Genomic DNA, 24,172 nt, shown 5'->3' on the forward strand with positions numbered 1-24,172 from the left:
GAGTAGAAATTAACAAATGTGGCCGCAGCAGTTTCCCTATTCCAAAGGGCCAACTTTCCACAATACATAATCATCTTGCCAAAAGAAGAGCAACATAAAATTAATAAATCTTTAATATAATAAAATAATCTTTATGTGATTCTAGAGGATTCAAGAAATATGTTGTTAAAAAAACAGTTATGGGTTAAACAAATTTGTTAAAACATTTTAAATAATCGAGGTATTACTAACAGCTCAAGTAAAATCTAATGAATATGTAATGTGTATATATACATATGTATGATAAAATATGTATAATATAATGAAGCTACAACCCTAAAAATGAGCTTTGCCACCTAAAAGCGTGAGTGTTTAAGTAGAAGGTCGAATTACAGTTATTTTTGTTGTTGTTTTAATAGCATTCATTAAATAAATCAAGGAAACAAATGTTTGATCAGAATCTTGTAACAACTGTAGAATCTTTTGCATATTTGAACCCTTTCCAGCAGTGACTCTATGAGTTTGAGATCCATCTTTTCTGAGGACAATTGAGAGACTCAAATGTAACTAATAAAAAAGGTTTAAGCATTCACTGATGCTCCAGAAGGAAACACAATGCATTACTTTTGAACAGAATGAAGATGTCCAATTTTTATTTTGTTGAAAAAAAAAAATCCATTTTATTGCTGCTCTTCGGAAGCAACAGAAGATATTTGCATGTTTCCTGGAAAACAGATTAAGTACAATTTACCTTGATCTTCAAATTCAAAAAGTTTTCATCCCACGGCTCTTAATGCACCATGTGTCCTTCTGATTGGGGGAACTCATGTCTTGCCATGTGTGCTGGAATAAACCTTGTCGTAGCCTATAATATTTATATTCTGTTCAGTAATTTCAGAAAACTGACATCAATTCTAATTTAATTGTTGTTTTTGAATTTGAGTTATGTGTGGTCCAACAGTCTGTGCATATGCTGCAGAATCAGTAAAAGTGTTTAGATATTCAGCAAGGAGTATGTGGGGTGGAGTGATAATACATTCAACACATAAAACACTCAAACTGAGCTGGTGAGGTGTCACTCCACAGTACGCTGGTTTACACTGTACTGCTCAGTTAATGAGAATATGTTTCATTTTGTGTTTTTTTACTCCTCCTCATTGACATCCTCATGTCACACTGAATTTGTATGACTTTCTACCATCAAATGATGGAAAATAACTGTCATGTGAACATTTTGAAAACAATATTAAAAAGTGTGAACGCTTTGTGTGACAAACAGACACAGATTGTGTTATTCTCCTCCAGCGTGGCTCTCAAATCCCATTCCACAGCTTTGGCACAAATTGGCAGTGATTTTCTGTGACAGAAACATAAACTTATTTTCTGTTTGTTCCTTTTTTAGCTCCTCTGAGATGTCTTTTCCCTGGAGATCTGCAGGTATGCAATCACTGAGTGAATGAATTAACCCGGTTTTAACCAAGGGGGATCCCCAATATGACTTACCAGTCCAAAAATACGTCATGATGAGGAAAAAACATATATAAGTCGCACTGGACTATAAGTCGCATTTATGTAGAACAAAGAACCAAGAGAAAACATTACCGTCTCCAGCCGCAAGATGGTGTTTTCTCTATGTTTTCAGTGTAGGCTACAGGAGCACTGAGCAGTACAGAGCGCCCTCTTGCGGCTGGAGACGGTAATGTTTTCTCTTGGTTCATTTCTCTCGGTTCATGTTAAATTAATTTGGATAAATAAGTCGCACCAGACTATAAGTCGCAGGACCAGCCAAACTATGAAAAAAAGTGTGACTTATAGTCTGGAAAATACGGTAATCATGAATGAAATGATGACAGCTTCTATACATCAGTAAAGAGCGGAGCAGCAGGCTTTGCCAAAAATAATACCCAGATCGCCTTCACGCCAAAACCTACTGGAAATGCACAGTAAAATTTGTCATTTTCTTTAAAACAGCAAATTAAGATATTCTCTTAAGATAGTCTTCAAACATGCAGTTCTTAGTTTTAAGCAAGTTCTTAGTAGGTTGATTTGTGACTGTATGTAGTGCCATGACTATGTAATAATGCATGCGGTACACATAGCTTAGCCTTTCTCTGCCAAATGTTAGATCGTCTTCATGAACAAAGCATTGGTCACAACAAACTCTGTGTGAAGTGAAGCAGTTCAGTGAATGGTTTTATTTCACCTCTAGAGGACGATGTTACACTGTTGAACCAAATACTTGCACCTGTGAGGAGAACAGTACCCTGCATAGTGTATCACAGAGGAATCAAAACTGTCCCAGACTATCACAGCTGATTTTAAACAATAGTCTCACAAAGTATCGGTGGCAGTGTGACTTCTATTTGAAAATGATTGATATTTCAGGCAAATCACTGAAATCAGTTTAATGTAAGACACTTTATTTTTATTAACTGTTCACTAGGAATGTGCACTGACAAAGCAAATAGTGTCCATTTTGATTTCATGCAGACTTGAATGTAAAATGTGTTTTCTTTTGAGGCTTTTATTTTGATATGACAGCTTACCTGACAATTTAAGCTAATATTTTAATATGCGGAAGTAGACATGCATAGGTATATAATAGAGGATACTGGTGACCAGTTTTGTACTGTGACCCAAGGCCAACACAGTATTTGTAACGAAGTAGCCTGCTACAAGTAGACAGCATATTAACATTGTATTGAATGCTCTGAGCACTGCTCTGTCTGTATGGCTTCCTTCCTGCCTTCTTTCCTGACATCAACATGAATATGTGTGCACGTGTGGCAAATGTTTACCCTTGTAACTTGTATTTTGTATAACACACACACAAAAAAAGTAAAAATTCTCCACACAGATTAATGTGTATTAGTGTAATATTTCTGAATGTTATTATGAGGTGTCTAACCTGCAGTTTACTGTCTGTGTCAGGGTCTGGGGGGAACTCTCACAGTTCAGCCCTGATGAACTCTTACTCTGATAGTGGGTATCAGGATGCTGTCAGCTACCAGAGCGGTCAGCCGCAGGGCGAGTGTCAGCAGAACTCATCGCCTGCTTCAGCAGGAAGCCCCAGGGCCGAGGGTCAGGCGGCAGGACACCCCCCAACAGCTGAGCTTCAGGTAGATCTTACATCCCTCACTTCTTAATAGCTAAATCTCTGGAAAAACACATGGGGGTCATGTTTCACCTCAATATCAAAAGTACAAGATGAAAATGATGCCTGTCTCATGAACCATTTATTATTATTATTGTTATTTGTAATTTTTCATGACCATTATGCACATCTACCTCTACATCCCACTTCCATGAAGTGTTTTTGTCTTTTGTTTGTGTGTGATTTGTATTCTCAGTTGAGATACTAGTTTAGATTTGTCATTACTGTAATACTGTATTATAAATAAAAACAGACATTACCATGATGTATGAGTACTTCAAAAATTAAATTTACATTTTGCTATAACATGATGAGATTTTTGGGGACAAAAATGTTTGATTTGACATTTAAAAATAATTACATACAAACAATTTTTGTTTTGTTTTAATGAGCTGAGATATGACTTAATATATAAAAAAAAAATATATATATATATATATATATATATATATATATATATATATATATATATATTAAAGGGGACATACATTTACTTGATCTTTTGACATATAAGTGGTCATTGTACTAACATACAGTCTTTCAAAACGAAGGGTTTCGTACAAATTATTACCTAACCCTCTGATGATCTTTGGTCAATTTTTGACAGAAAAAGAAGACATAGTGTATGTGAAAACATACTGTATATCATTGTGTGAAAACTGTGTTTCCAAAGTTTCTGTTTTTCTGTGAAAACAACTAAGACATTAAACATAAGATTGCGACACTATATGGTTTTTCAAGTCATCTCCAGCAGGTGATAAATAAAGTATATGAACAATGATATTATCACAGTATAGAAACTATTCTGCCTTATTATGTGATAAAAAAAAAAAAATTATAGTATATAAACAAATCATTATTATTTGTTATTGTCCAGCAGTTAGATTTCTAAACCAATTAAAAGCTAGAAATTAGAGAAAAATGTTATTAGCCTTTACACTACCACTAAAAGTTCTTGAACAGTAAGCTTATTAATGTTTTTTAGAGAAGTCTATACAAGCCTGCATCCATTGGATCCAAAGAACAGCAAAACAGTAACATTTAGAAATATTTTACTAGCCTATTTAAAAAAAAATGTTGAAAGCAGCCGAGTAGGATTTTTTTCAGGTTTCTTTGATGAATACAAAGTTCAGAAGAACAGCATTTATCTAAAATAAAAATATTTTGTAAAATGATGTCTTTATCATCATTTTTTAAGAATTTAAATTAATTAATATTAAAATCTTACTGTTCAAAAACTGTTGACTTGTAGGCTATATAGATTACAGAAATGTTATATTGTAATGTTTTATATATATATATATATAGAGAGAGAGAGAGAGAGAGAGAGGGAGAGAGAGCACAAAACCAGTCTTAAGTCACTGGGGTATATTTTTTGCAATCATTAGGATATTGAGTAAAGATCATGTTCCGTGAAGACATTTTGTCAATTTCCTACCATATCAAAACTTAATTTTTTATTAGTAATATCCATTTCTAAGAACTTCTTCTGGACAACTTTAAAGGCACTTCAAAATAAATGATTAAAAACCAGTAGTTTATAACATCTTTTGTAAATAATTTTATATATAATGTTTATTTAAAATATTGCTAATAATCCATACTGTAGTCCAGTTCATCACTTAAGTTTACTCTAAGTAAATCTGTTTAGTCAGATCAAGTATGAGAGTAATTTTAGAGTAATTGACAAATTATATGCACTTTTTTCTTTTCTGAGAAGATTAATGTTATACCAGCAGACCTTTTTGTTTTTGTTTTTTGTTCGTTTTTTTACATCACTTTATTATAACCGTCTATGTTGAGATGCAGTAAAGGGTGTTTGTGTCCTCTTGTAGGTGTCGGGAATGATGGATTGGGCTAAACCAGGTCATGCTCTGCGACGAGTTGGTTCAATGCCCGCTCGTACTCAGTCACTGTTTGGAAGCAACATTTCGCCGTCTCGAGGGTCCCTTCGGACCATTGGAAGCTCCTCCCTCTCTGGAGTCCCACAGAAGATCTCTCCTGCCACCCTGAATAGAGCGGGCTCCTCCCGCTCGGGCAATGCCAGCCGCACCGCTTCACCCTATTCTGGAGGTGTAGGCTCTGTGAGAGAAGACAAGCAGGTTGGGTCGGGGTCACCAGTCAGGCCAGGGATGAGCGCAGTACCACAGCATTATGGGCCGATGATGTCAAGAACGTTTCTGCATGACGTATCTAATCCATACATTACACACAGCTATGAGATCTACGAGCAGATAGACCCACGACCAGAGATCTTAACAGGTTAGAAAACAGGAACTGCTTTATTCTCCTATCCATTTATTACTTTTTTACTCAACCCTCGAGTGAAAATGGTCATAAATTTCCTAGGGGAAAAACAAGTAACGATCTTTCCTGGCCATGTGGCTAACACAAAGAAAGACCAGGGCCGGTTGCATAAAAGTCTTAAAAGTTAGTCAGTAATTTTTTTTTTTTTTAAGACTGGTCATATTGGACTTGACTTTACAGAAATTAGAATTTAATAAGTGAATGTCAGTGAGTATATGAGTGATGGTCTCAATGTAACTATGTGTTCATATTGTTTTGTCATCATCAGGTGTGCGGACATCTTACACTAGTCAACACAGTCAGATAGGTGCTGATCTGAGGTCAGCCACTTCCCCTGAACGCCATATTGGACCTATCTATGAGGGCCGGACTTTGCAGGGCCCCCTTTACCACAGCCTGAGCCCCACAGCTTCAGACTTGAACCCCAGCCCACAGAGTGCTCTCTACAGGTCCTCCTTTGGTACGCACCTACAGAAACTGTCTGATTTGAACAGATCAACACTCCCTCAACAGCTACTGATCCAGCTATTAAAATACTTCAGTTTTGTAATAGCACAGTGATTATATTTTCTTTCGTTTTTTTATTAAGTTAATTTAGAAAAACGTTTGGAGCATCTTTTGTTTGTTAAATGTTAATAACATTTTTAGTTTTCCTTTTTTGTTCTTGTTTTTTTAGTAATGACCAAGCGGCCAGTGGCAGACAGTGAGCCTATGTTTGATCAATTTAGCCTTCTCAAATCATCACGACTTGCCTAAAATCAAATCTATAGATATAAAACAGTTAAGCATATAACAATGTTTAAACGTTAGACCCAGATAAATGTGCGCTTTATCCAATAGTTTGTGCAGAGGCGCTTCAGGACATAGAGATGCCAGCGTGATCACTTGCATTTTTTTCAGTGGATACGCCGTAATTTGTGCTTATAAAGTTAGGAGTAATACATCATTCATAAATGCAAAGGGTATACTTTTATTTGTGTGCACTCACAATATCAAAAAAACATAAATTAACCAAAACTCAGTGAAAACATTCCTCACAGACATGAAAAATATATTTATAGAAAGCTTTGAATGATCCGTTATTCATTAACCGTACGGGCCAGCTGCTCCCCAGCCCTTGACGAATGTGATTCACGGATTAATTGCACAGCTTAACCATCATAGAGTGAAAGTTTATCATTTGCATGTGTTTTAAAGTCCTGTCAATTTAACAGAGCGCATATAAGAACGAGCAGAGAGAGAGAGCAATAGAGTGCGAGAGAGAGAGAGAAAGAGAGCGAGAGAGCATGAGAGAGAGAGAGAGAGAGAGAGAGAGAGAGCGCGAGAGAGAGAGAGCGAGAGAGAGAGAGAGCGAGAGAGAGAGAGAGAGAGAGAGAGAGCGCGAGAGAGAGAGAGAGAGAGAGAGAGAGCGCGAGAGAGAGAGAGAGAGAGAGAGCGCGAGAGAGCGAGAGAGTGCGAGAGAGAGAGAGCGAGAGAGTGCGAGAGAGAGCCCCGGCCGTGCACGCACGCTCACCTTCACCGTCTTCAAACAACACGAGCGCTGTCTTGCTCTCTCTCCCTCACGCATATTAATCAAAATCAATTGACACGATGGTGTCCAACATCACTATCCAGTGATGAAATGCTTTCTGTGTTGTCAAATCTTGTGCGATATCCTAAACTGCCGAGATAATTACACAACACGTGCTGAGTACACGTCTGAATCGCGATCTAATGATTCCTTTGAACCGATTCAATTTAATGAATGGATTAAACAACTGACCTGTCCAACACTGAACTCACGAGACGTCTGAATTGGTGTATTAAAAAAATCTGTAACACTTTACAATAATGTTCTATTTATTAAACTATTTAACTACATTATTTTACGTTTACTATTACTAAACTGCACTTGTACAACATTGTTAATTTCAACATTTAGGCTATAGCCTCCATTGTTGAAATCAAAAGTTGTACAGTATTTGTTAACATAGTTAATGCACTGTGAAGTAACATTACCAAACTATGAACAGCTGTGTTTTTATAAACTAAGATAAACAAAGATTAATAAATATAGTAACAAAAGTATTGCTCGTGGTAAGTTCATGTTAGTTAATACGTTAACAATTCAAACCATATCCTAAAGTTACTAACAAATCATTTAATCTAATTTAAATAATACTCTGATGTTTAAATCATTTAAAATGAGAATGTGAGAGAGTGTGCTCACCACATTTTTGTTTGTAAGAAAAAATTAGATTAAATTTCATTTCGCAATATATATATCGCAGAAAAATAAAATATGGCAATGTCATTTTTTTCCCAAAATCGTGCAGCCCTACTCTATAGCCCTGTATACTAACCCTAAACCTACCCTTAACAGTCTACTCTGAGAGTTAGTAGACATGAAGTTGCAAAAAGGAGAATTAGTTGACATGTAGTTACAAAGTTACTAATAGTTAGTAGAATGTCTAAAGTGGACTATCAAAATAAATTGTAACCGTAGACTTTGTGAAAAAAAGTAAAACCAATCAAAGCCTTTAGTGCCACCAATAGCTCAACGTTGCACGCATGTTTATGCTCATAAGTTTTGAAAAAAAAAAGAAAAACCTTGGCTGAAGACTATTCGATTGAGATGGCAAAAAATATAATGTCTAGGTCTTAAAAGTTTGCAGCTTTCAAATGTTACATGGTTTATGAAGATAATTGAAGAATGGGTATAAAACGAAGTAGTTGATCAAGAATTATGGGGCTACAAAATTAAAAGTTATTTTGTAAAGAATGCAACAGACACTATTTTATAGAGACTGATTTATAGAGCTTGATTTTGATTTAACCTCAAACATCTCAAGCCAAAGAATCCAAGGTTTAAAACAAAAATGAAAGCTTCTGATTAATATGTGCTGTGGTTGCTGTGTTTCAGGTATGAGTAACCTGCAGCGGAGCTCCAGTCAGCGCAGTTACATGATGTACCAAAGAAATAACTATCCTTTAAACTCCATATACACAGATGCATACCAATCTGCTCCTTACTGGTCCCCTGATCCCAGCTACACATGCCAGCCCATGGATGATGATGCCACACGCTCCCCTTCGATAGACAGCATGCAGAAGGACCCAAGGTAGATGACAGTACTGATTTTAATTAGTAGAACTCGTTTTTACATGGTTCTGGATCAACACTTGCTGCTTTTACATTATCACCCCGTTACTGCTGTGTGTGTGTGTGTGTGTGTGTGTGTGTGTGTCTGTGTTATAATCAATAAGCTGGCTTCATGTGACTGTTTTCATTGTGTTAATGTGTGCTTTTGTAGAGAGTTTGCATGGCATGACCCAGACCTGCCGGAGGTCATCCACATGCTACAGCATCAGTTTCCATCCGTGCAGGCTAATGCAGCGGCGTACCTGCAACACCTGTGCTACAGAGACAACCACGTCAAGACCGAGGTAAACAATGTTCCATTTTCTGTGAGACATGAGGTATGTGGAGGGAAGATTCTGCCCATTTTCAATAAATTAAGAAATGGTTAAATGGTTAATGACTATTACAGTTTTTCTGAATTGCTCAAATAAATTTCTTAAAACCATCACTCATTTTCTCAAAACTTTGAACACAAATCCAAATCTTCAAACCAAATTCACAGAACCTCTGTTTCTGGCAAAACCAAATAATCACTTCAAAACCATTTGATCTGTTCTCAAAACTAAACAAAGCTTTCAAACCTTACACATATTCGTCAGTAATATATGCACTACAGATCATTCATAAGACACTACATAAAAAAATACATTTAAAAAATTGAGAAAACGGTGTCCAGTGGATGTAGTTACAAAAAATAGGTAAATTGTCCATGTATATAGTAAATATTTTCCTATTAAAACACACACAAACAAAAATAAATCACACTTAAGTGAATATGTGTTTTTTTTTTACTTTACAGTAATTGTCACTATAAAGTATTGTGTATATATATTTAATTAATTGCTATTTGAGCTATTCAAGATATTTTCTAGTGCTTTTCATCTACCTTGATCACTTTACAGTAGTGTAATGATGATAAACTTGTCTTGGATTGGATTGGATTGGAAAGGAAAGGAAAGAGGACAGGACAGGCAATACTGCTGTGACAATCCCTGCTGGACCTGAGACTCAAAACCCATGACCTTCGGGTTACTAGTCCAACTAGTCCATTAGGCCACGACTGCTGAATTTCACTGTCTCTAAAATGATTCCTGATTCCCAAAATGTTTTTATAACAGTGTTTTGAGTTGATCTCCCTAGTGTTCTCTAGGCAGTGAAGTAGTCTGTGTATTTATGCTTGCATGTCATTTGAGGCCAAAAATTAGATTGTGATGACAGAGAAAAATGTTTTTGACTAAAATATTTGATTTTGACCTGGAAGTCTGAAGTTTGTACAATTTGGTGTGTAGATTTGAAATTGTGTTTATAGTTGTGAGAAAATGGTTGATTGTTTGTGCAAACGAGAAAAACTTACAAATAAATAACTCAACAGAAAGATCATCCTGTCTCAGGATTACATCTTAGAGCTGGGTCCGGCCAGAGGACTTCATCTTCATTGCAAGCAATTTTATCCATGGCCAGGCAACAGGCAAAAAAAACTCTGGTGTGGCGGATCCAGCCTTGGCAAGAAAACACATTTATGTCACCACAGGCCAGTTCTTCCACCCTAGCATGGTAGTCTTGTAATTCTACACAAAAATATATTTAAATTACCAAAATACAGTGAAAAAAAGTGCTTTTCTCTGAAAGTCCTGATTATGGTGACCACAGAGAATCTGCTCAATTTAGGTTGAACTCTTTGTCCTGCCTCTGTCATTCCATGCACAAGAACATGGTCTATCAGCGTAGCTCTGATTTCATCTGAAATGACTGTTCTTGTCTTGTTCTTCCTCGTCCTCCTATACCTCAACCTCGTATATGCACTCTTCTGTACTTCTCAGATTGATGGATGCACCCATGCCATTTGTGCACTTTGAACTTGCTTATATGTTGTACATTCACATATTTAGAAACAAGTGTAAACTGTTTTCAGTAATTGTAAATGATGACAACAGTGCTGCAGTTTTGCTTAACTTTTGCTTTCTTGTGTTTAGGGTTTTGCATCACATGTTCATCGCAGTACAGATTGTGTTTTCGTGGGAATGTGTTTAGAGTTCTATTCTATGCATGAGAATTTCAAACGGTGTCTAACAGCCTGAACTTTTTTAAGGTTTTGCAGAAAGAGTGATTTATTTGACAAATTGGTTTACGCTGTTTCAGAGAATGGGGTTTATAGCACATGTCTTGGCAAATGTCTCCAGAGAAAACGACGTGTAGTATAAGTGTCCGTTGACGCTGGTAACTCTATTGTTATAGTATTTTTGTCATTAATGTTATGTTTACAGTGAGTTTGCATATAACTGGTTATATCAAGATGACAAGAAACCTGTAATTAGTGTGGGCTATGAAATGGATCACAATACAAAGCAGACAAAAGGAAATATTTGTGAATATAGAAAAATTGCATTGCTGCTTTGTATCACTAGAAGGAACAGAAATGGTATATCTCAACTTAAATTCAGATTATTTGAGCAACCCCTGAACAAAGTGAAAATCTCTTGTGTTTTGAAGGTGTGTCGTCTCAATGGAATAAAACACCTGGTAGATTTGTTGGATCATAAGGTTCTGGAGGTGCAGCGGTACGCATGCGGAGCCCTGAGGAACCTTGTTTATGGCAGAGCTACAGACGACAACAAGACTGCTGTGAGAAATGCAGGTGGAGTTCCTGCACTGCTTCGCCTGCTGAGAACAACTGTAGACACTGAAGTACGAGAGCTTGTCACAGGTTAGCCATACTGTTGTTATATGTCTATATAGCTTATCTTAGTAATTCAACTCAAATTGTGAAACTTGTATTAAATTCACATTTCACATTTAACAATGGTAACAGTGGTAAATCTGAAGGTAACAGGTATATGTTCTTAGAGTAATTTACAAAAGCTTCAAACAAAACTCAAGCAATCAGAATCATGGACTGGAACTATTCATTTTATAAACCACAATTACAGTATTAATGCAGACAATACATATCACACACACCAATTAGCAGCAAGGATTTAGTAAAGCATTTGAATGCTTTAAATGTGTGTAGAATTTTGGCTACTGGCATGAAGTCATAAAGGTCCACTTTACATATATTTTCTAAGAACCTGGCCTTCAGTCAGCCAAAGAGCAGTCATTTCACCCCTGTTATTCTCTTTCCATTAGCTGCGTGCACCTGTCCTCACCGAATTTAAGACTCTGATGCTGACATATTGAACAGCTTTATAGTCTGAGGCTTAGTCTGGTATGGTAAACACACACCTTGTGTTCTTTCTACTTCTGTTTGAGTCCACTCGCTCTGCGCCGCTGCGGTCTGCAGATTAAAGAGCGCGCTGAAAGACGAATTTGTGTACAGTTTATGAAACTAATCACTATAGCTCCGCTAAAAATGCCATAACGATGCCCATGCTTCTAACGAACCAGGACAAATATTTCAGTCGATCACGCAGGCATTAACTGGCACCGAAATCTGCGTTCTGATTTGGTTCAGTGCATACCGGTTTCCTAGGTACCGGTGCCTTATTGGTACCGGGTTTCTGTACACAAGTTCAAATCTGCCTTGTCACTAACGTCAACTCGTCCAGTCTATTAACTCTAATCAGAGTATTAGACTGCTTAATGTCTGCTAGCTTTTTATTGTGATGTTCTCCAAACAGAAATTCCACTGACTATAAGTAACCTTGCAAGTACATGTCAACTTATTCTAACCTTAATCCTACCAGTCTATTAATACTCTACTAACACTCTAATGAGAGTCAGTAGATAGAGGAGAACTGGCCCCCCAAAATGAGCCTGGTTTCTTTCTCCATTTCTGTCACTGATGGAGTTTTGGTTGCTTGCCACCGTCGCCTTTGGCTTTTTTATTTGGAGACACTTGACTGATTGCACACACACTATTGGAAGAGAGCTGAACTGGATGATGATATTACTGAATCATCAATGAACTGACTTTAGCTGGAAAAATGACTATGTAATTGTCTTCTTGCATTATTGACAACCTGTTTTCCTATTTGACACTGTTAAGTTGCTTTTACAGTATTGTATAAAGCGCTATACATATAAAGGTGAATTGAAAGGGAAAAGTGGGGAGTGTGTGTGTGTGTGTGTGTGTGTGTGTGTGTGTGTGTGTGTGTGTGTGTGTGTGTGTGTGCGTGTGTGTGTGCGTGTGTGTGCGCGTGTGTGTGTGCGTGTGTGTGTGTGTGTGTGTGTGTGTGTGTGTGTGTGTGAATGTGTGTGCTCTTGTTTTTGTGACATATCAGGACACAGCTCTGTATAATGACATGGGTATGATACAGGTATTACAAGGAGAGGGTGACTTATGAGGACTTAACCCATGTCCCCATTTTTCAAAACGCTTATAAATCATACAGAATGAGTTTTTCTGAGAAAGTAAAAATGCACAAAGTTTCCTGTGAGGGTTAGGGTTAGGTGTAGGGTTGGTGTAGGGCCATAGAATATACAGTTTGTACAGTATAAAAACCACTACGCCTATGGGATGAACCCACTTTTCACAAGTAAGTGTGTGTGTGTGTGTGTGTGTGTGTGTGTGTGTGTACCCTTCATGTTCCCATTATCCATGGTCTAGCTTTGTTCACTGGAAAGGGCAGATATATCAGCAATGCAGTGATTGGCTGGAAGATTGTAATGCATTGTATAATAAAGACCAAGAAAACAGCCTAGACAATACAAAAATGACAATAAAGGTTTTAATGCATACAAAGAGAATTTGTTCCGGCTTTGCATTTTTTTCAATGTCAAGAGTACTGTAATTAGCAATTTATTTAATTTTGAAGTTGATTTGTTATACTTGAAAACTTTAATTAAAGTTTCATAATCCATAAGATCCATAACTGACTGTTTAAATTGATTGTGCATCATAAAATCATTTTGAGGTTTGAGAAGTGATCCACATCTCCTGCAATGCTTCAAAGTGTCACCCGCATAAAAGCTCATCATTCAAATTAACACATGACATTCTGTACGTTATGTGTGCACGACTGCAAAAAAAAAAAAAAGAGAGAGAATTGTTTCTTTGCGAATAAATCTTTCAATGAGTAAAACTGGTTGTGTCTATTATTATAGATTACTGAAACGTTTTAATTATTTAATTTTTCTTTTGAAAATATTTTTCCTGGTATAATAAGGTACACTTGTAAGAAAATGGCAGTGGCTGGGATAGACTTTAAGGGAAGTCGTGGCCTAATGGTTAGAGAGTCGGACTCCCAATCGAAAGGTTGTGAGTTCGAGTCCCGGGCCGGCAGGAATTGTGGGTGGGGGAAGTGCATGTACAGTTCTTTCTCCACCTTCAATACCACGACTTAGGTGCCCTTGAGCAAGGCATCGAACCCCCAACTGCTCCCCGGGCGCCGCAGCATAAATGGCTGCCCACTGCTCCGGGTGTGTGCTCACAGTGTGTGTGTGTGTGTTCACTGCTCTGTGTGTGTGCATTTCAGATGGGTTAAACGCAGAGCACAAATTCTGAGTATGGGTCACCATACTTGGCTGAATGTCACGTCACTTTCACTTTTCACTCACTTTCACTTTCAGTATCTATGTAAATCGCGATCCCCCATGGCGTGAGCACATCTCGCTCTTTAAAGGGAATGGGATTGACACTCTGATTGGTTTATTGAAGGTTACGCCCATTACTTATTAAGAGAATAGGGACAACCCATTCCAAAAATGTGGCCAGGCGCACGGACCATTTTTCCGTCATTAAAATACCAAAGGGGGATTTGGACACGCCCTGAGTGCTTTACACTTTGCGTTTAGATCGCAAAAATAGGGACCATAGTCTTGTTTTAATTTTTTTTATTTCCTGTTTTAAATTTTGTGACACAGGTTTACTGACCACAGTAACTACAATTTATGGCAATGCAGATTATTGAGTGTTGGAAACTCAGAAACTAAGACCAGAGGAAGTTGGGATATCTTTCACACAGAAGTTCCTATTTATTGAGAACTTGCTGTGTGTCGCTGCAGTCATCCAAGTCTCACCCAAGCAAATGGTACTTTGGAGATTTTATACATTTCAAGGGGGAGGGATGCATAGAGGTGGAGACATTTAACAAAGCAAGCAAATGGAATCAGGCCAGACACTGGCATTTTCCCAGCCTTGATCTCATCAGCATAACAGTGCCATTCAAATGCATAGGTGCTAATTCAGTCAGTCTTAAAAAACCAAACGGCGAGGAAGAGTACAAAGACAAAAGGTCATTATAGGTGCTAATTCAATCAGTAAACCTGGGTTGCTTGACTTGATCATCTCAGAATGTTATTATCTTAACCTCAAAATGTAAAAACACAATGTACATACTATTACATTGGAACATAGATTAAACATTTCATAAATTTGTAATCCCACAATAGACAGGTTTGCGTGTGATTGTCCTGGAACATCATCCTGTGAACTGCTTTCTGTGTGTAGGTGTGTTGTGGAATCTGTCTTCGTGTGATGCAGTGAAGACGACAATCATCCACGATGCTTTAAGCAGCATGACCAACACTGTGATCATCCCTCACTCGGGCTGGAGCAGCACTGACTTTCACGATGAGCACAAACTCAAGCTGCACTCCTCTGTTGTGCTCCGCAACACCACCGGCTGTCTCAGGTAACAGCAGCACATCACAGCACCACTTCATGGAGGAGAAGTACAGTATGGAGTCAGAATAGTTCAAATTCATATTCACAAGCCACTATTTATGAATGTGTAACTCAAAGGGATGCTCCACCCCAAAATGAAAATTTAGTAATTCAATCACTTACCCCCATGTCGTTCCAAACCCGTAAAGCAAACACACCTGTCTATGATATTGTCTGGCAGAATAACCCTGTGGATCCTGCCAGTTGGAGGTTGTAAACCCTCACCCTCACTGATAAATCAAACTGTAACATCAAAAGAGGGCCCAAACACAACTCCCTAGCATCTCTGATGGGTCTTAAGCAGCGGTTCTTAATCCTGGTCCTCCCAGCTCTGCACATTGTGTATGTTTCTCTTACTTCAGAGTAGGGATGTCAGTGATTAATCATGATCGATTAATTGTCGATAAGAGAGATAATCGGTTAAAGCTAGCGATGGTCGATTAAGCAGTTTAATTTTGGGGGTGTGTGCGGCTCATGTAAGTGGTATAATTGCAGACCGGAGATCTCCAAAATGGGGTATGAACTTCACAAATGGGCAGAACCTTCAAAATGCGGCAGGGTCTCCTCAATCAAAGACTTTCATCATTGGCTCTGGCTTCAGCCAATAGAGAATGGGAACGTGATGTTGATGCATTCTGGGACTAACGAAGGGGAAGTCGTGGCCTAATGGTTAGAGACTCGCAATCGAAGGGTTGTGAGTTCGAGTCTCGGGCCGGCAGGAATTGTGAGTGGGGGGAGTGCATGTACAGTTCTCTCTCCACCTTCAATACCACGACTTAGGTGCCCTTGAGCAAGGCACCGAACCCCCAACTGCTCCCCGGGCGCCGCAGCATAAATGGGATGGGTTAAATGCAGAGCACGAATTCTGAGTATGGGTCACCATACTTGGCTGAATGTCATGTCACTTTCACTTTCACTAAAAACCAACTTACTATAGGTGACATTTTGCTAATACATCCGTTACTGAACATAAAGTACCTCAGTATTTTATATTTTTTATATTTTAACCTTTGGAACATGAAAAATCTCTTTTGTGAATGGTACAGCAAGGCGGATATTGCCAAAATTTCACATGAAGTAAGTCATGTAACTAGCAACATACCACAACCTGTATAACATCCCTTTCAATCCCTTTTGGTGAATTACTGTAATTTGTTTCGAAGATATTTGTGTACTGTACATACTGTAAGGGAGAATTTAACATTTTGTAAGTTAGTCTTGTATCTAGCAACATGCTACAACCGTTGGAACATGAAAAAAAAAAAAATAAACTTTGAAGATCCAGGGATCTTCAAATGTAAATAATTGTGTACTGTACAGATATGAAGGGAGGTATTGGCAAAATCACAACTGTAGTAAATCACTATGAGCAAAACGAGCTTTTCAAATGAACAGTGTGTTATTTTAAATGTTAAAAGTCATTTTAATTAAAATACACTGGATGTTTTAACACAGTCGGTGGAATTGTCACATGGTCCCTTGGGTGCGTTAGCGCGTCAATGCTTTCTCCAATGTAAATTTGCAGCAACAATACACCTAGGCGGTTTTAAACTCCTATTTTCGTTAATAAGAAGTGGTTGCATATTGTTAATACTAATCGTGGTATTGATATCTTTGTAGGACTGTTGACTCTATAAATCAGTGGTAAGGGGAAGTAGCTGTAAAGAAAATGCAGCATGTTGCGTTCTTCTGGCACCATTTGTTTGCCTGTATATAATTTGCATTATCATCAATAAAGTGTATTCTGAGATCTTAGGTCTTATATCACTGTATTAGTGCACTGGCACCTTAAGTGTAGGCGCATGTACAAGTGGGCTATGGGAAACATCGAAGATGTTGAATTAAACATACACACAATCAGCTTTTCCATATGTTTATACAATGACTTAATCCACCTATTGCTTTGGTCTTCATCAATACTGCTTGCACCACCTGCTGGTGAGCGACTGAGAGCAGCTGGAGATCATGCATTGGTGCTTTACTGCTATTCCTGCAGCTCCCGGATGTGCATTGGTGATTTTTCTGTCAAATTATTATTTTGTGTATTTGGTGTAACAGAATATGTTGAAATGCTGTAATGTTCAAAAAACACATTATTTTTAAAATACTGTACATTATTGTAGGTCTTCTATGCCCCGCCTCTCTCAAACGTGTAGTTTTCTACAAAGTCCCTCCATCCGACAAGCACAGTCTGCTCTGATTGGCCAGCTGACCCAGTGCATGCATTGTGATTGGCCGAACACCCCAAGCACTCGTCGGAAATGTCCTGCCCCTTTCCATAATCAGGAGCTTCATCTTTTAAAATAAATGTAAAGACTGTTAATAAATTTCCTTAGTTTTACCATCAGTTCAAGCCCAAAGGGGAACACAGTCTCGTGACAGACAGTGATGAAGCTCGTATGTGTTTGTGTACAGTACACAAGCCAAAGGCGATTAAAACAGCTGACTCCACTGTGTGACCGTCTCTCTCTCTCACATACACAAGACATGCAGAACTCTGCATTTGAACATTCAATAGCAAATACTTATAACTAATTACAAAACATACTTACAGTAGCTGATTCAGAAGCGCCAGATTGTCGTTGCAAAGTCAGAATTACCTCCTCTCCTAGGTTCATGAAATGGTCATCCATAAAATGTGTTGCTGTTCTGTTGAAAGTAACATTAATCTTAAAGATTCCTAAGTGTATCTACTTTCAGAAGGCCAAATAAAGTGCTTTTGCTTTCACCTAGATACACACACATCTCCCTGACACAGCTGCTTCAACACTGTGTTACTGAAACCACGCCTTCTATCTTTATGTGAACATTTGGCGGCATTACACAGATATTTCCACATAGTGACATACATGTGGGGCGTGTTTGAATGAGCCGCTTTATGGGGGCAGGGCAGAGTCTTAAATTTGATAAAGAATATCTCTTTGGATTTGAGACTTTAGTCTTTGCAACTAAAGAAGTCTTTACCGATCTTTTTTATGCACCAAGAGCTTGTAACACTCCAAAGAGAAAGGAAAAATTTTAATTGCATCATATCACCCCTTTAAACAGATAGAATATTTTTGAAGTGAATTCTGGAAGGTGAATATGAATTATCGAATTTTTTATTATAAAATTGTTTGTGAAATATTTGGAATTGAAATATTCGCAGTTTAAATAAAAAAACGATGTTACATTTTAAGACCTAAAAATGCAAGCCATGAAAATACAAGGCGTTAAAATGCAAGCACTGTTAATGCAATGCATTATTTTTTTCAGTTCAAGCAATTTAACATCAGTTTTTTCAAAGACATATGCCATTTCTTTTTTTTTTTTTTCAATAAACCTGCAAAACAGAACAAAGCAGTGTATGGCATGGCTTAATTAAAATGGATGGGCTCGTGGGCTACCTCTTGGACATGAATCCAAAATCATGGTCGGGATGTAAAATTTGCTGCTTAACCAATTATTTCTCTCACAAACATAGCTTTGTGATTCATTTGTGTCATAATATTCACATAAAAATATAACAGTGCTGCATCTCTATGGTGCTGTTAGTATTTGGCGCTAACTTCCGGGAACTATTGAGAGACTCCATGAGGGGACTAAGAACCCTAATCTTAATGTTTTACTCCTTCTGACATTAGTCAGGCGGCTTGTGAGACCTTCCCTGGGATATCAAAGAGATGCCATGGGAATGGGTTGCAACTAGGGCTGCACGATATTGGGAAAAAATGACATTGCGATATTTTATTTTTCTGCGATATATATTGCGATATTTTTTCTTACAAACAAAAATGGGGTGAGCACACTTACATTCTCATTTTAAATGATTTAAACATCGACACCATCGTGTCAATTGATTTATATGTGCGAGGGAGAGAGAGCAAGACAGCGCTCGTGTTGTTTGAAAGCGGCTCGCTCTCTCTCGGTCTCTCTCTCTCTCTCTCTCTCTCTCTCTCTCTCTCTCTCTCTCTCTCTCTCTCTCAATTCAATTCATATTGCTTTATTGGCTTGACATACAAAGGTACATATTGCCAAAGCATTGTACATAGCAGAATAGAAACAAACAAAACAAAAATACATATATATTCATAAGAAAAAAAATTACATGCAAAATAAATCCATATACATTTCTATAAACATTGATGGTACTTCTAATGTACTCTCTGTCTGTCTCTCTCATGCGCGCTCTCTCTCTCTGTCTCTCACGCGTGCGCTCTCTCTCTCTGTCTGTCTCTCTCGCGCGTGCTCTCTCTCTGTCTCTCTCGCACGCGCTCTCTCTCTGTCTCTCTCTCTCTCTCTGTCTCTCTCGCAGGCGCTCTCTCTCTGTCTCTCACGCGTGCGCTCTCTCTCTCTGTCTGTCTCTCTTGCGCGTGCTCTCTCTCCGTCTCTCTCGCACGCGCTCTCTCTCTGTCTCTCTCGCACGCGCTCTCTCTCTGTCTCTCTCGCACGCGCTCTCTCTCTCTCTGTCTGTCTCTGTCTGTCTGTCTGTCTCTCTCGCGCGCTCTCTCTGTCTGTCTCTCGCGCGCTCTCTCTGTCTGTCTCTCTCGCGCGCGCTCTCTCTCTGTCTCTCTCGCACGCTCTCTCTCTCTCTCTGTCTGTCTGTCTCTCTCGCGCGCGCTCTCTCTCTGTCTCTCTCGCACGCTCTCTCTCTCTCTCTGTCTGTCTGTCTCTCTCGCGCGCGCTCTCTCTCTGTCTCTCTCGCACGCGCTCTCTCTCTCTGTCTGTCTGTCTCTCTCGCACGCTCTCTCTGTCTGTCTCTCTCGCACGCTCTCTCTGTCTGTCTCTCTCGCACGCGCTCTCTCTCTCTGTCTGTCTGTCTCTCTCGCACGCTCTCTCTGTCTGTCTCTCTCGCACGCTCTCTCTCTCTGTCTCTCTCGCACGCGCTCTCTCTCTCTCTCTCTCTCTGTCTCTGTGCGCATGCGCGAGTGCGGAGCGTTTGGGACGATTGTATGAGCGACTGAGCAGCGTGTTTGAGTGAGTTTCAAACTTTTTTCCTTTTTTCTCTTTTTAGATAAGGTATTGGTTGAGCTTATTGAAACTACGGCAGTCTTTTTATTATTTGCTGACTCTGTCGGCAAAAGAGAGTAGCAATGGGATCTAATTCTGATGGCTTTGCGTCTTTGACTGCACGCCATGGGTGCAAGTGTTTATCAGACGAAACCGTGTCAGTAGAAGATTGTTTAATTGCTGTTAGCAATGCAGTTGGTGCTTTAAACATCTTGTCTGCATCGAGAATGAATAAGGCAGTTGTAATTTTTTTGAGGGAAACGACTATGGTTGCTGATTTGGTTGAACGTGGATTATCTGTGAAAGATGCATTCATTCCTGTTTTGCCGCTGTCTAACCCCTCGAAAAAAGTTATCCTCTCCAATGTTCCTCCGTTTATTCCAAAGGATACACTTGAGCGCATTCTTGCGCGTTATGGTAAGTTAATGGGACCGATTAAAATGATACCGCTTGGTTTAAAAGCCCCACAATTAAAGCACATAATGTCATTTAGACGTCAAACGTACATGATTTTAAATCCCGAGTTTCAAAATCTGGAGGTTGCTGTGAAACTGGCATTGAATGGGAAAGATTATACGATCTTTATCACTGTTGATTCAATGAAATGTTTTACTTGCTCGAAACCGGGTCATGTCAGGCAATCGTGTACTTTAAATATGGAAGCTGAAAAGGAGAAGGAAAGTAATCCTGTAGTGGATCAGGTGAATACTGCTGTGGCAAATGACACTGCAGCAGAAAATACTGATATAATACAGCAAGATGAAACCGCTGTGTTACTTAACAGTGGAGAGGGCTCTGATGTGCTTGCACAAGATACTGAAGTTACAGACAGTGCTTCCATCATTACTACACATGCAAGTGTTAAAGTTGATGAGGAGCTCAAAGTTGACGGGGCAGTTAGTGATTTAATAAAATACCAAGGAAATCAAAATGAGATTGAGAACATACAGGTACAAAGCAGCAGCTTGTCACAGGATGAAGACCTAGATCTGTTGTCACAGAGAACTGATGATTTATCTGAGAATGACTCTGAATGTGAAGAGTATGATGTAAATTCACAAGGGAATTCTGCTGGGAATTTTATTTCCCAGTCAAAACTTCCTTTTTATACATTTCAACAGTTGAACAATTTTCTGGATGCTACTAAGAATCAGAGAAAACCCAAACTGGAAAAATATTTTCCTGATTTGGAACTTTTTGTTGAATCTGGTGCTATTGCAATGCGGAAGGCGACGTTGGAGGAACTGGATCAACCGAAACGCTACAGGCTTAAAAAACTTGTTAGTGTAGTTAGAAGAAGCCTAAATTCACGTCTGAAAAAACACTGATTCTTTGAAAAGTGTCAAAAGGAAGATGTGGTGGGTTGCTTTATACCCCATTGTGATTATTGTCATGACCTTTTTTAATATTGGGTCTTTAAATATTAATGGTTGTCGTAGTATAGTTAAAAGAAATGATCTTTTTAATTATTTAATTCTTAAAAAGGCTGATGTGATCTTACTCCAGGAAACACACACGGATTTGCAGAATCAGTCACAGTGGCTTAGCGATTGGAAGGATAATGTGTGTTTGAGCCATGGCACAAATGTTAGTGCAGGGGTTGCAGTTTTGTTTTCACCCCGGGTTGGTGGTAATGTTAAGAGTATTGAGATAATACCAGGGAGAATTTTACGAGTAGATGTTAATTTAGGTGACAAAGTTTTTTCCCTGTTTAATGTATATGCTCCAAATGATGGTCGGGAGCGTATTACTTTTTTTGAAAAGTTATCAGATGCGTTATCGCACTGTCCTCAGGATAATATTATTATACTGGGGGGTGATTTTAATTGCACTTTAAATCAGCAATTGGATCGGAATCATAATGAACCACATTCCCTTTCGGCGAATACACTTAAAAGAATAGTTGATCAATATAATTTTGTTGATTTGTGGAGAGATGCATTTCCTGGGCTTAGACAGTATACCTGGATGAAAGTGAACTCAAATAATATGTCTGTAGCCAGGCTTGATCGGTTTTATACAGAAGCACGTAATAGGGGAAGATTTTTTACAAATTCTATTTCACCTACTTTTCTCTCAGATCATCATTATATTTCTATGGCTATTTCTGTTGAGTCCAACAAATCTTATAAATCACTCTGGCACTTTGATAATAGGTTACTTCAGGATCACGTTTTTATTCACTCTTTTCACCTTTTTTGGGATTCTTGGAGAGAGGAGAGAGTAAATTTCCAGTCTTTAAGTCAATGGTGGGACGTGGGCAAGATACAGATTATAATTTTTTGTCAGCAGTTTACTGCACATAGCAGGGGTGCCCTACTAGAGAAAATGAAAGCTCTTGAAGAAGAAATTCTTGGACTAAGTAGTCAAAGTACTACAAGCTCTACTTCCACTGATTCTTTCGAAAGGAATAAATTTCTTTTTAGCAATTTAGCGGAAGAACAAGGTAAAACTGCCCTTTTAAGGGCAAAGTTCACTCGTCTAAATGATATGGACTCTCCTACTGCTTTTTTCTTCGGACTTGAAAAAAAAACAGCAGCACATAAGCATCTTCATCAACTGAAACTCCCAGATGGACGAGTATTAACAACACAAATGGAAATTAATTCTTTTGCTATGTCTTTTTATGAAGAGTTGTATCGTGCAGAGCCTTGTAATGGAGTAGAAGCAGACATACTTCTGACTGACTTGCCACAATTGTCAAACAAGGATAAGATGGATCTTGAGAGTCTTTTAACAATGGCTGAACTTTCAAGAGCTGTTCAGGAATTGAATCCTGGAAAGTCACCTGGCTTGGACGGTCTCTCAGCCGAGTTTTATAAGACTTTTTGGAACTTAATTGGTCAGGACTTTTATGACGTTTCTCCCAAAAAAGGAGACCTTGGTTGTTTAAAGAACTGGCGCCCTGTCTCCTTGCTGTGCGTTGATCTTAAGATATTTTCAAAAGCCTTAACCAACAGATTGAAGAACTGTATAGAAACCGTCATTCACAATGACCAGTCTTATTGTATTCCTAACCGAACAATATTTGACAATGTTTTCTTGGTTAGAGACATTATTACAGTGGCAAAAAGGCATAACCTGGACATCGGCCTTCTTTCTCTGGACCAAGAAAAGGCCTTTGATAGGGTGGACCACTCTTATCTATTCAAGACACTTGAGGCTTTTGGATTTGGTCAGAATTTTGTGTCCTGTATTAGGCTGATGTATAATGATATTTTTAGCATGTTAAGAGTTAATGGTACATTAACAAGACCCTTTTCAGTGACAAGAGGAATAAGTCTCTGTCTCTCTCGCACACGCTCTCTCTCTGTCTCTCTCGCACGCGCTCTCTCTCTCTCGCGCGCTCTCTCTGTCTGTCTCTCTCGCACGCGCTCTCTCTCTCTCGCGCGCTCTCTCTGTCTGTCTCTCTCGCGCGCTCTCTCTGTCTGTCTCTCTCGCGTGCGCTCTCTCTCTGTCTCTCTCGCATGTGCTCTCTCTCTCTCTGTCTGTCTGTCTCTCTCGCACGCTCTCTCTGTCTCTCTCGCACGCGCTCTCTCTCTCTCTGTCTTTCTGTCTCTCTCGCACGCTCTCTGTCTGTCTCTCTCGCGCGCGCTCTCTCTCTCTCTGTCTGTCTCTCTCGCTCGCGCTCTCTCTCTGTCTCTCTCGCACGCGCTCTCTCTCTCTCTGTCTGTCTGTCTCTCTCGCGCGCGCTCTCTCTCTGTCTCTCTTGCACGCGCTCTCTCTCTCTCTCTCTGTCTGTCTGTCTCTCTCGCACGCTCTCTCTCTCTGTCTCTCGCACGCGCTCTCTCTCTCTCTGTCTGTCTGTCTCTCGCGCGCGCTCTCTCTCTGTCTCTCTCGCACGCGCTCTCTCTCTCTCTCTCTCTGTCTGTCTGTCTCTCTCGCACGCTCTCTCTCTCTGTCTCTCTCGCACGCGCTCTTTCTCTCTCTCTCTGTCTGTCTCTCTCGCGCGTGCTCTCTCTGTCTCTCTCGCACGCGCTCTCTCTCTGTCTCTCTCGCACGCGCTCTCTCTCTCTCT

The 24,172-nt window shown here is 39.1% G+C and overlaps 1 protein-coding gene across 4 annotated transcripts in view; it reads left to right on the plus strand.

Moving 5' to 3' along the window:
* The window catches only part of LOC132152620 (plakophilin-4-like), a 78,800-nt gene that overhangs the window by 23,037 nt on the left and 31,591 nt on the right, over window positions 1–24,172 (plus strand). For all 4 annotated transcript variants that reach the window (XM_059561378.1, XM_059561380.1, XM_059561381.1 and 1 more), the window contains exons 4-11: window positions 1,382–1,416; window positions 2,911–3,098; window positions 4,969–5,395; window positions 5,709–5,900; window positions 8,343–8,541; window positions 8,734–8,866; window positions 11,052–11,265; window positions 14,950–15,133. In XM_059561378.1, coding sequence (XP_059417361.1) covers window positions 1,382–1,416; window positions 2,911–3,098; window positions 4,969–5,395; window positions 5,709–5,900; window positions 8,343–8,541; window positions 8,734–8,866; window positions 11,052–11,265; window positions 14,950–15,133 — 1,572 coding nt within the window. The remainder of the gene's footprint in view (window positions 1–1,381; window positions 1,417–2,910; window positions 3,099–4,968; window positions 5,396–5,708; window positions 5,901–8,342; window positions 8,542–8,733; window positions 8,867–11,051; window positions 11,266–14,949; window positions 15,134–24,172) is intronic.

The sequence above is a fragment of the Carassius carassius genome, chromosome 11 (genome assembly GCF_963082965.1).
Source record: "Carassius carassius chromosome 11, fCarCar2.1, whole genome shotgun sequence".
Classification (NCBI taxonomy): Eukaryota; Metazoa; Chordata; class Actinopteri; order Cypriniformes; family Cyprinidae; genus Carassius; species Carassius carassius.